General features: G+C 67.5%; 1 protein-coding gene across 6 annotated transcripts in view; it reads left to right on the forward strand.

Annotated features, from left to right (window-relative positions):
• Positions 1-4,454, forward strand: part of NFIC (nuclear factor I C) — a 46,084-nt gene extending 41,630 nt beyond the window's left edge. For 4 of the 6 annotated variants that reach the window (XM_081284843.1, XM_081284841.1, XM_081284840.1 and 1 more), the window contains exons 9-10: positions 1,017-1,101; positions 4,146-4,454. In XM_081284843.1, coding sequence (XP_081140969.1) covers positions 1,017-1,067 — 51 coding nt within the window. In that variant the 3' untranslated portion in view covers positions 1,068-1,101; positions 4,146-4,454. The remainder of the gene's footprint in view (positions 1-1,016; positions 1,102-4,145) is intronic. The other 2 variants (XM_081284844.1, XM_081284842.1) reach the window with 1 other exon arrangement.
• The last annotated feature ends 7,675 nt before the right edge of the window (positions 4,455-12,129 follow it).

Here is a 12,129-nt window from a genome sequence, read left to right on the forward strand (position 1 = left end):
TGGCCCCTGCCCACTGCCCCCCTGCCTTTCAGGGACTCGTCCTTCCCTCCCGGGCCAGGCTCCTCACGGCGGGGCCAGCTCACCCCAGCCCATCGCTACCCCTGCCCCCCAGGGTGGGCTGTGGGGCCCGGCCTTCTCTGAGCCCCGGCTGCACTTCCAGCTCGCGCCCGTGTGACCTCAGGGACGCCACTGGGCGTGGCCTCAGTCCGCTCAGCCACACGGGTTGGTCACGGTGCTAACGGGGGACTGCGGGGAGCAGGCTGTGACGTGGGTCAGAAGGACGCTCGGTGTGGTGGCGGGAGTGGGGTCGCCCCTGCGCCCCGCAGTTCTGGCCGCCCATCCGTCAAAGGGTGGGCGTGGCATTTGCTGGGGACTGCACTGGGCGGGGCGTACCTCAGTGAGGGTGTGGTCAGCAGCGCGAGCCCTGGGTCCACCCCAGCACTGCAGAAAGGGGCAAAAGCTGGACCACCCTGGGCCCCCGCAACCACCGCGTCACAGATGGGGGACCACAGGGCCCTCCCTCCCCGCCTCCCACTGTGCACCCCGCCTTCCCCACCTCCCTCCACGAGGGAAGCCGCCCTGGACCTCCCAGGTCCGGCCTCAGCGCGCCGCCACCTGGCCCACAGCCGTCAGGGCGAGTCCTTTGTGTAGTGACAGAACCCACCAGGGAGTTAGATAGACCAGGGAGCCGGCCGCCCACCGCGCCCTCCAGCAGGGAGTGGTACTCACGCGTCCTCAGTCACTCATGGCCCCGGCCGCCACCAGCACAGGCTGCGCCCGAGAGGGACACCGAGTAACTCACGCCTCCCTCTGCCCCGCTCGTCGCCCTCGGCCGGGACCCCTGGCCCTTGAGTCAGGACCCCCGGCTCTCCAGGATCCAGATCAGCCAGGGGCCAGCGGCTCGGAGCCCCGGGAGCCGGGTACACAGGGCCGGCTCTGTGACCCCGGCAGCAGACACCCTCTCTGCCACCCGCGCCCCCTCGCTAACGGGCTCTCGGTCTCTCTCCTCCCTGCAGCCTACTCTCCGCCCGACACGTCCCCTGCAAACCGTTCCTTTGTGGGATTAGGACCAAGGGATCCGCGGGCGTGTATCAGGCACAGGTAGGGGCCGAAGGCCGGCGGGGGGGCGGGGGGCTCAGGGAGAGGCCGCCTGCTGGGCCTGCACCTTCACTGTGGCGCAGGGCCGGCCTCCCGCAGCCCACCAGGGCCTTGAGCCCACTACTGGCTTCTTGGGACACCAGGCAAGGCTGGACTTCCCGCCTCGGCCTCCAAGGGCATACCACGCCCAGGGATGTGAAGTAGCCCTGAACTGCCCACCGCTTCCTAGTGGCATCTGCCCCAGAGACAGAGACTAGGGGTCCATTTGTCTAGAGGGGAAACCAAAGCCCAGAGAGGCAGGCCATTTGCCCGAGGTCACACAGCACAACACCAGAGCCTTCACCCCAGCCTTCATCCCTCCCATGCTCTGGCCAGGGAGAGGCAGGGAGTTGGCTGCCAGGGCATTCCATGATGGGTCCACCCCAGCACTGCAGAAAGGGGCCAACAGCGACCCGGCCCTACCAGGTCCAGCAGGTGGTGGAGCAGGTGCGGGCTGTGAGGAGGGGCTTCCTTGCAGGTCAGCAGGACCGGGGACAGGGTCAGGCAGGGCACAGTTGTCCTCCCAGGTGGAGTGTGTGCCAGGCGGTCAGCAGGGAGCAGGACGGTGAGGAGCAAGTGCCCTGGCAAGGCCTCAGCCCCAGGCCCAAGCTCCCTGCACCTGCCCTCCGCTCGGGGCCTGGTCTACTTCTGGTGCAGGCTGGACCCAGAGGCCGCTGCCTGGCCTGAGGAGGCCACAGGATTTGTGGCTAAGAGCAGTGGTGGCCATAGCCCGGCCTCGCAGGCCCGGCCACAGAGAGCCAGCTCAGGGCAGCACAGCTCTGACCCCAAGTCCAGACCCCCAGCCACCCGAGCCCTCAGGCAGGGGCCGGGGAGGCCACAGAGTTGAGTCCCCAGCTGGGATAGGAGCGTCCCTCTACCCTGGTCACCTGGGCCCTGTGTGATGGGGCCCGTGTGGAGGCAGGTGCCCCGCCCCGCTCCAGCTGTGCCCCTGGGGCCTCCCCAGCCTCCACCCAGCCTCTCCCAGGGAACCAGCAGAGGGGGAGGCACGCAGCTGAGGGCGGCAGGCGGCTCGTAGGTGCTGAGGGGTCGTGGGGACCGCAGTCTCTTCCTCTGGCCTTAAGCACCTCCCAGAGAGCCGTTGAGGGACAAAGAGTAGGGCTTCCCCACACTCCCTCCGGCCCGAGAGCGGGTCGCCCCCTGCGCCCATTGCCGACGGAGCCTGGCATCCCCTTGCTGTGCCACCTAGCGCCCTGCCCCCAGGAGCCCGGGGATGTCCCCCCTGCTTCAGAAATGAAAGCTGATGAGGAGGGGGCGGCCCGGCCTCCACGGTCAGCCTCTGCCTTCCACGACGTTTTCTGACCGACTGCCTCTGGGCAGCGCCACCTGCAGCCTCACCGCCTGAGCCCTGAGCCGGGAGGGAGGCCGAGGCGGGCCGGGTGGTGCCTGGGCTCTCCCCTGTCCATCCTCTCCTGCCGGCTGGACCCTGGGAGGACCTGGAGAGGGCGGGACAGGCCTGGCAGTCCCCGGGGTGGCTGGCAGCGGAGGCGAGGGGAGGCGGGCAGCACGGGTTCGGGGAGACGCCGTGAATGAGGGGCCGCCGGGGCCGAGCTGGCCAGAGGCAGCGTGGGCTTCACCTGGGGCGTGGGGAGCCCTGGAGGACGCTAGTGGGCGGCCAGCCAGGTCAGGGTCAGAGGAAGGCGGCGGGCACTGAGGGGAAGCCGCGTGGCTGGGAGACCTTGGGGGGCAGAGGGCCCCTCGTGTGTCCTGGGAGCAGCGCTGCAGGAGCTGGCCAGTCCCTAGGGGAGCAGCCTGGAGCCAGACCTGGGGGTGGGGGTGGGGAGGGCCGTAGTGCAGGGTCAGCGCTTCCCCTGCTGGCCACTCCTAGAGGCTGCGCCCTCCACCCCTCCCACATGCCTGGCCCTAGCTCAGCCGCCCCTCCTCCACCCCCGGACTGCAGAGCCCCTCAGCGGCTCCCCACACCCCGCTCGGCGGAGGAGCGGCTGGGGTCGGAGGGCCACGCCACAGTGGCTGCCACAGCCAAGACGCTGTGGCCCTCGCCAGGCTGCAGTGGGAGGGGCAGAGGCGAGGTCACCCGTCCTGTCCAGAGCTGGAGCCAGGCAGAGCCAGAGGGGTGGGAGGAGGGAGGGAGGCGTCCACCACGGGAGGGTCACGCCCAGAGCCTGTCTGGTTGCCAACGGAAACCAGACATGAGGTAATGGCCGAGATGAACTTGAACTTGGCTGGAGGTGGGGGCCAGGAGAGGCCGGCCGCCTGCTGGAGGGGCTTGAACTCCCGTGGGGCGCCCGCCCAGCCTCAGAGGGAGGGAGGGGCCGGGCCCTGAGGGAGAGCTGCCCACACGGGGGCAGAGCCTGTTCCTGGGCGGGGGTCTGTGCTGCCTCCTGTGGGGACGGGGAGCTGTCTGCAGTGCCCACCGCCCCGGGCGGTGCAGGGGGCTCCTCAGGCAAGCTGCCGAGGGAGGGGGACCGGGGGCCTCTGTCCAGGACAGTGAGCCCGGACCCAGGGCCCTGCAGCCTGAGTCCCCTGCCCAGCCACCTCACTGGTCACCTGGGCAGGACAGCTGATTAGCTTGGGCCCCACTCTGTGGACGGGCAGGAAAGAGCCCTGTGCCTGGAGGTCTCTGGGACACTGAATGGGAAAGACGGTCCGCAGCGTGGACAGCCTCCGTCCCAGGGCCTGGGCCGGCCGCTCCTCTGTGCTGGAGGGTGGGGGCTAGGAGGAGCCCCGTCCCTTCCTGCTGCTCCAGGCTGAGGTCATGGGAGCGAGCAATCAGAGCGCAGGGCAGCTTGGACCCGGGTGACAGGGCACTGGGGACACTCTCGCTCCGCCCCACGTGCGCGGGCTGTGCTGGCGCTGTCCCCGTGAGCGCGAGTCCGCCTTGGCTGGAACTGTCTCTGGCAGCTGGTGCAGAGGCCGGGCAGGTGCCCGGGGCATGCAGGGGGCTGCTGCAGGGGCCGGGGGCAGGCGTGGACGGGCAGGCCAGGCCAGGAGGACCTGACCCTCTCTCTCTCTCTCCCCGCGCTGCCCAGTCCTGGTACCTGGGATAACAGAGGTCTCTTCCCGCCTCTCCTCCATCGTCCTGGGGACCCGGGGCACTGGCCCCCACCCGCGTTCTCGGTGGAAAATCAGAGCGAGCAAGACTACCCCTGCTGACTCCCAGCTTGGCCGAAAGATGGCACCGACGGGCGCAGGAGGACGAGGGAGGAGGACGAGAGACACACCATGCCCTCCCGACGCCCCGCGGCCCGCGGGAGGCTGCAACAGGGTCTCCCTAAGTTATTCATCTCCTTCCCACGGCCACCCGCTGCCCCGTGGCACCAGCGCTGCCCAGAGACCAGGTGAGCACAACCTGGCGCCTGTGGCCAGGGCCAACGGACGGGCAACGCCCAGCAAGGCCACCTCCCCCTGGGCCTGCGCCACCGCCTCCAGCGTGGGGACCCCGGCCAGTCCCCCTCTGTGGATGGTGATTGCCAAAGAGGGGAGGCAGGTGCTGGCGGGAAGGGGTCAGCAAGGACCCCAGCCTCGGGCAGCAGAGACCTTGACGGAGAGCGCGGTGGGCGGACAAGTGGGGAGGGCTGCAGAGCAGAGTGGGGAGGCCCTGGACGTGGCAGGGGTTCATCGCCGGCACTCACCAAGGAAGGACGCCAGGCGGGCACTGGGGGAGCCCAGGCGGGCCCTGAGTCTGGCCACGCCCTCCCAGACCCCCGAGGACCCGCCTGGCCCTGCTGTGCTGGGGACTTGCCTTCGGCCCTCGGGAGGAGAAGTCTCTATGCAATTAGACCCCAGCCCGCCCGGCGCTGCCCACCGCCCGCCTGGCACCCAGGGAGGAGCCCGTGCACAGCAGGAGACGCACTTTCTGAGGACGGGGTGGGCCAGACTGAGTGGAGGGGCCGCAGAGCCTCCCTGTCCCCAGGCGGAGGCCAGAGAGTGGTTTAAGTGCCTGACCCCCACCGGCCGCCCCGTGTCCAGCTGGGACAGTGTGGCCGGGCTCCCACCCCCGCTCCCAGCCGCCTCCACTTACAGGCCCCTCATTGCTGTGTCCCCAGAGCTAAAGAGATGGGACCCCAGGGCTGCGCTGGGCGTGCCCCAGGCACCCCGGGCCAGGCTCTGGGCAGGCCCCGCCTCCTCGCCAGTGCCTTACACCTGGAGCAGCCCGTGCCTGCGCCCCCAGGGACCCCTGTGCACTTTCACGTCCCGCGAGGGGAGGTGCAGAGCCACCTGGAAGGGGAGCAGGCCTGGGCGGAGGGCTCTGGGGACAGGCCTGGGCGTCCACCTGCAGCCCAAGGACCTCTCATCCGCTATGCGTTTCCGTTGAGCTGCTCCAAAACACTAAGCTGGGCACCGGGGACCCTGACCCCGGCCCAGCCGTCCCACCATCCCCTCCTAGGATTGCTGTCGTGGGACCCCAATGGCGGTGCTGTGTGTTTGGGGGCCACTGAGCCCCAGCGCAAGGACCCCTTCTGGCCCACACATCCCAACTGACATCCTTCATGCCTGGAGCTGGGGACAACCCCAAGACCCGCCCCGCCCCGGGCCAAAGCCATCATGCAGGACAGGGCCTCCAGGCTCGTCCACCCCGCCCCAGCTTCCAGACTCTCCTCCCAAATTGGCCCCGGGGCCTTGGCCAACCTGCTGGTCACTTGGAGAAAGACCCTTCTGCTGCCCCCCCGCCCCTTTGCCCAGAGGGTCCTGCCATCCTCAGCCTCGAACCCTTGGTCCCTCTGTCTGTCCGTCCGTCCATCCTCAGGGCCCCTCCACTGGGTGACCGTTTGGGGACCAAAGCGTGGGCCACTCTCGGGGAAAGCAGAGGCATCTGGAAGCGTCTCAGCCAGGGTGGGGGTGGGGAGGGGCCGCTCGGGGGACCTGGGGTCGGGGCGCACAGAACCAGCTCTTTACCTACTTTGCATGGTGCTTAGGACCCCGCGGCCCGGCTCCGGCGTCGCCCACGGTGGCGCCTGCATGGCAGATATACCTGGCTCTGTCCCTCCGCCTCCTGGCTCCCTCTTGAAAAAATCAAAAAACCCTTTAAAAAGTTCCATGTTTCCTAATTTGCACGAAGTTTCTACCACATGATGTGCCTTGCCTCGGAGAATAAGTATTACTCTACAGTCTCAGCTCTCAGCTGCATGTGTGCACGCGTAGTCAGGCCACGGGACGGGTACAGTCCACGGGGTGTACTTCTATTTGTAGAAAAACAAAAAAAAAAAACAAAAAAAAAAAAGAAGAAAAAGATTTTTTTTAAAGAAGAGAAGCTCTGAAGAGACCCGCAGCTGTCCCTCGGTCTGCGCCCTGCCCGCCCGGCCGCCTCCTCGGCTCCGCTGCACCGGGGCTCCCTGGTGCTCACCTCTGCCACCCCAGCCCAGGCCCAGGCTCCACAAGGGTCGTCTGAGTCCCTGCCCTGGCCCAGGGAGGACTTCTCACGCCGGGCACAGGCCAGCCACGCCTGCAGCCTGCAGGTGGACCCTCCCGCCCCCGATGCACACCTGGTCAGGGTCAGACTGCTGCCCCACCCAGGGCACCTCCTCTTCCCCACCTGCACCCCACCTTCTCACCAAAGGACCAGCCTCGGGGGCACTTCCCAGCTCCGTCTTCCAGCTGTGAGCAGGAGGGTGCCGGCCGCAGCGCACAGAAAGGCAACTCTATGCAACACCCGTCCCCGGTCAGCTGGCCCGGCCAGGGCCGCAGGGCACTGCAGCCACCAGGGCACCGAGTCACGAGCCTCAATTGGCCCCGATGGTCACCAGGCTGTCGCTTGTCCCTGACCTGCGTTCTCTGTCCTCTTTCTCTTCCCCACCCTCCCCCCTCTCCCCCTCCCTCCCCCCCTCCTTAATTACACTTCCTTTTGCTCTTTCTTGACCAAAGTTAAGACAGTGGTCAGTGGGCAGCCACATGGGCAGGAGTCTCCGACCTGGGCCCCCCACTCCCCCCCAGGCCCCAGGCATCCCACACAGGTCACCAGGCGGAGGGTCCTAAGGGTCCTGCCTTCAGGACCCAGGGTTGGCCCCAGAGCACTGCATGACTCATCCTGAGTTTTCTCCAGAAAGCCACCTTGTGCTCCAGGACACAGCCAGGGCCCCCAGTCTGGCCGTGGGCTGCCCTTAGGGACCATCCTAGGCCTGGGCTCATGGTTGACATTGCTGTCTCTGGCTTTTCATTGTGCTCCTCCCGAGTGTCACCTGGGAGGCAGGGACAGACGGAGTGGGTGGCATGGTCCCTGGGACCGTCTTGCCCGCTGTGGCTGCGTTCCTCAGCACACCCCTCAGGAAGACAGCCGCGGGCACCGCCCTAGCCCCAGCCACAGGCGGCTCTCCGGCCCTCACGAGAGTGGCAGGAGGGTCCATGCCAGGCAGCGCACTGTCCTGGGGCCACCAGGTTCTCAGACTGCCCTGCTTCTCAGAAAAGCCACAGTGGCTGGCCCCCGCACACAGAGCCGGCGTCCCTGCTGGCCTGTGGCGGGCACAGGGTGGGTGTCTTTGTCCTGTGGGGGGTGGGGGGGATGGTTTCACTTTCCTGCATGAGACTGGCATCTCCCAGACAGGCTCTCTCCCAAGCCCACTGTCCCCTCCCAGCCACAGCCAGGCCAGGCCCCTCAGGTGGCCCTTGGGGCCCACTCACGCCAGTTGCTCCACCCCTTTCCCCAGGTGGAGCCCTCGCTACCTGGCTGGCCAGGCCACAAGGGGGTGGCCTGGTCCCATTGGTCTGGGGGAGAGGCATGCAGGGGCCCATTGCCCAGGTTGGGTCCAGAGCCACACGCAGGCTGGACAATCAGATCCCAAAGGAATGCCCAAGGGAACAGGGAGGACCTGGGGCCAAAGGACCGCGACCTTAGGTGATAGCTCCCCGGCAGGTGGTGGCAGCCTCTGCCACCACACTGTTCCCGGTGGGGGACCTGCGCACATCCCCACCACACCACGGCACTGCACGCTGTCTCCCAAAGGTCTGGGGGACAGCATGCCAGCCCTCCCCGCTCCGGCCTCTCAGGCGCCTGAGGTCCTCGGGCCTCAGCGCAGACTGTGGCCTGCAGGTGGCACCAGGTCCTCTGCCCGGCTGCCCGCTCGTGCTGGGAGTGAGATCCAGCCTGGATCCAGCTCCTCCTCTCCCTGGGATGCCCTGAATCCCCCTCTAAGGTACCCTGTCCCCAAGAGAGCAAGCACGGAAAGCGGGGCACGGTGGGCGGCCGGGGCAGGCGGAGGCAGCCCCAAAGCTGCGCCAGCAGAACCCCTTGCCCACAATACCAAACCAGACTCCGCGCAGTGCCTCACGGTCTGCTGCCGCGGCTTTGGGCCCCTCCCCGCCCGGCATCCCCCAACCCCAAAGGGGGACGCCTCCCACCACCTGGACCTGGCCTCCCTCCCACCCCGCCTGCGGGCTGGGCAGGGCCCCTCCGGCAGGAGCCCCAAAGCCCACTCCCCAAATGCATGCAAGCCCCCTTCTCCCACCCTGAGCCCAGCCAGAAGCCAAAGCCCCTCAAGAGCAGGGGGCCCAGCCCACCCCTGTCCCCTGCCTGCCCCTCACCTGGCCAAGAGCGCGCTGGGGGACAGGACAGGGGCAGGGAGAGGGTCAGTTCCCCTCTGGGCCCTTCCCTCCTCTGTCTCTCCCCCCCCCACTCCGTGTCTCTCTCTCTCTCTCCTTTTCTCTCCCCATCTCTGTCTCTGCCTGTCTCTGGCTCTCTCTCTCTCTGTACCTGTCTGTCTCTCCCCCCCACCCCGTCTCTCTCTGTCCCTCTCTGTCTCTCCCTCTCTCTCTCCACCCCCCCCCTCTCTCTCTCTGTCCCCCTCCTTTGTCCCCTGTAGTTTTGGATGGGGATTCTGGGGACCCTGTCCCTCTTTTCCTCGGAGGTTTTCTGAGTTTTCGGGTTGGTTTTGGATCTGCTCACAGCAGGACAGTAGTCTGTCCCTTGCTTTCTGCTTGTGGCACACCCGAGGACACGCGCACACCCCTGCTCGGAACCACGCGGACGCTTCCGGCCAGCCTGTGGCCACTGCTGCCCAGTCCCTCCCCGGCCGGGGAGTGAGGGACAGAGCGCCCCGCGGGCTGGCTCGTGCCCCGCCGTGGCCTGGTACCGGTTCTGGTTTGCGGACGCGCCGCCCGAGTCCCGTTTGCGGGAGGTGACTCTGGCTGTTGTACTCTGTTGTTTCCCTATGCAAAAAAAAAAAGAAAACGGGGGGCCACACAGGTTCAATAAAAGGCAAAAAAAAAAAAAAGAAAAAAATGTATAAAGATTAAACAAGCTCTGCTTCCACTCGGCTGCCTGGAGCCTCTTTCCGCGCCCAGCAGGGCTGGCCTGGGCCTGGGCCTGGGCCTGTGGCCTGTGTCACAGTGAGGGGGGGTGGCTAAGTGTTCCCCAGGGCATGAGGTCTGGGGCAATGGTGACTGTCACAACTGGGGTGTCCTGGTCAGCACCCTGCAGGGCCCACGATGCCATCAGAGGGTGGCCTGGCCCTGTGTCCCCAGCACCCCCGGAGCCCTGCCCTGGCAGTGGCCACTGAGCCTTCCTGCAGCCGCCTGCTCTCTGGGCCTCGCTCCGCCTTCACAGTCCTGGAGGCCCCGCCGTGGCCTGAGCTCCTGAGGGCCGCCCAGGGCTCAGCCTCTTCCAAGCCAGGAGCGAGGGAGTGCAGAGGCGCGGGGGGCCTCGCACCACGAAGCAGCGTGGACAGGCAAGGGCCCTGGGGCAGGACGGCCTGGCGGGCTGTGGCTCAGGGAGAGCCCGTGGGCTGCAGCGGAGAGCGAGGAGGAGGGAGGCAGGGAGGGACGGGCCACAGGGAGGACCTGGGCTTTGACCAGAGGGAGGTGGGAGCCATGGGCTGTGGACAGAGGAGGGGCCTGGCTCAGTTCCACCACTTCCACCTCCAGGGAGGTGGCCCGTCCGCCCGCAGACCCCTGGCTGCATAGCAACCACCCCTGCCTCAGTAGCCCTCCTTCGGCCTGGCCCCCAGGTCGACCATGTCTGTGTGCCCTGGCCTTCCAGTCTGGCGCCCCTCAAGGCTGAGGCCAGGGAGGTGGGGGGCCACGGAGCCCAGGAGCACCCAGGTGTGGGGGCCACACGTTTCCTGGGGGCCTGGGTGCTGCACCCTGCCCCTGTCCCAAGCACTCCAGGACCCCACGGAGCCCAGGGTGGGTGAGCAAAGCCCCCCTGCTGCCCAGGTCTCCTTCCTTCCTTCCCAGTGGCGAGGGGGGACCATGCCCTTCCTACAGAGGCAGCTGGGCACAGCAGGGCGGCGAGGCGTGGAGTCCCGTGCACGGGTCCACCTGGCCCTCGGCTCACAGCCCTGTTCCTCCCCCAGCTGCCCTGTCCACCTCCCGAGCCTCCTCTTCTGCCCTTCCCACTGCCAGAGAAGGAGGACCCAGGGAACAGGCTGCAGGGGCCCGGCCTCGGCAGGCTCCACGGGGCCTGGGCACTCTGCGCCCCAGGGCCCTCTCCCCCCAAGGGAGGTGGGAGCCCAGGCCTGAGCTGCCGGAGCCGGGCCTCCAGGTCCTCCTGCTCGGCTTCCTGAGCTCAGGATGGTGTGGGCGCGTGGGCAGCCGGGCCCTGAGGGGATGGGGGGCGGGGGATGGGTGGGAGTGGGGGGTGGGGGGTGGATGGGGGGGTTCAGTGGTGGGTGGTGGATGGGGGGTTGGGTGGTGGGTGGGGGGGGCAGTGGAGGATGCAGGGTGGCTACAGGGCTGCCCAGGAGGAGGAAGGAGGAAGGGAGAGGTCTCGGGCATGGGGTGGACAACCAGGATGAGTGTCTGGGGCGGGAGGTACAGATGCTACTGTCCTGATTGAGTCCCACGTGAGGACAGGTGGCCGGAGGCCTCTGTGAGGTGGTGTGAAGCCCTGTGGTGGCCTGCGCTCCTCCAGCTGCCCAGCTCCCTCCCTGTAGGCGAGGGCTCTGGGAGGTGAGGCCCCACCTGTGGTGGCCTCATGCACTAAGTGGGTGACCCCCAGATGAGCAGGCAGAGGCCAAGGTGGCCCCAGGCCCAGCAGCCGCTGCAGGCAGGAGCAGGCCGCAGCGCAGGCATTGGGGGGACCCACACCCTCCCACCCCTCCCTCCTGCTGAGGCCTCACAGATGGGGTCCCGGCAGCTCGAGGACCCCGATGAGCAGGGAGCATCAGCTGAGGCCGTGCAGGAGCAGCAGGGCCCAGCAGGCTGCAGGTGCAGCTGGGCAGGAGGAGGATGCGGGCGGCCCCAGGGCGGGGTGGGGCTGGTGTCCCTGGAGGTGGAGGGAGCAACCTAGGGAGGGGCTGGAGGGGCCCAAGCAACCCAGCACCCTGGCTCCCTGAGGCCGCCCCATCCCCACTCCCCAGGGCAGCAGAGGTGGGTCCTGATTCCTGGGCAGCAGGCCTTTCGATGGCTCCTTCAACCTTGTGACCTCTTTCAGGTCCCACAGAGTTTTCCGGACTGGGGTGATCAGAATTCCCTCCCGGCTCCCATGTTGTAGAACAGGAGCCCAACTACAGGTTCAGAGAGGCTGGGCCACCTCCCTAGGGCTGCGCAGCACTCCAGTGGAACAGAAAAGGACACCCACTCGCAGCTCCGTCCTAAGAGAAGAACCTCTGGGCTTGACCTTGGGGAACCTGCAGCCACCCGCATCCCTGGGGCAGCCAGGGCCCCAGCTCTGCCACCACCAGAGGGAGGCCTGTCCTGGGAACTCCCGTCTTCCTTCAGCATTTGGCTGCAGAACAGCAGCAGGCTCCCGGCACCACGGAGCGCTGCTGGGCCCACGTCAGTCATCCTGGGGTCCTCTGTCCCCTGGAGGGCCATCCTGGGGGTGTCCCAGACAGAAGTGGAGCCACCTGGCTGAACAAGCATGTGTACCCCCCAACCCCACCCAGAACGGCGTCTCAAACGCTGGCCTTTACCAAGCTCCTCATAAGGAACAGCTGAAGCCACCAGGCATGTGGCCATGCCTGTCACCAGCCACTTGGGATCTGAGCAGGAGGGTCACAATTTCCAGGCCAGCCCGGGCAACTTATTGAGGCCTGTCTCAGAATAAAAGGGTTGGCTGGCGATGTGGCTTCGGGTAGAGCT

The sequence above is a fragment of the Spermophilus citellus genome (genome assembly GCF_964194105.1).
Source record: "Spermophilus citellus genome assembly, chromosome: 3".
In the NCBI taxonomy this organism is placed as follows: domain Eukaryota; kingdom Metazoa; phylum Chordata; class Mammalia; order Rodentia; family Sciuridae; genus Spermophilus; species Spermophilus citellus.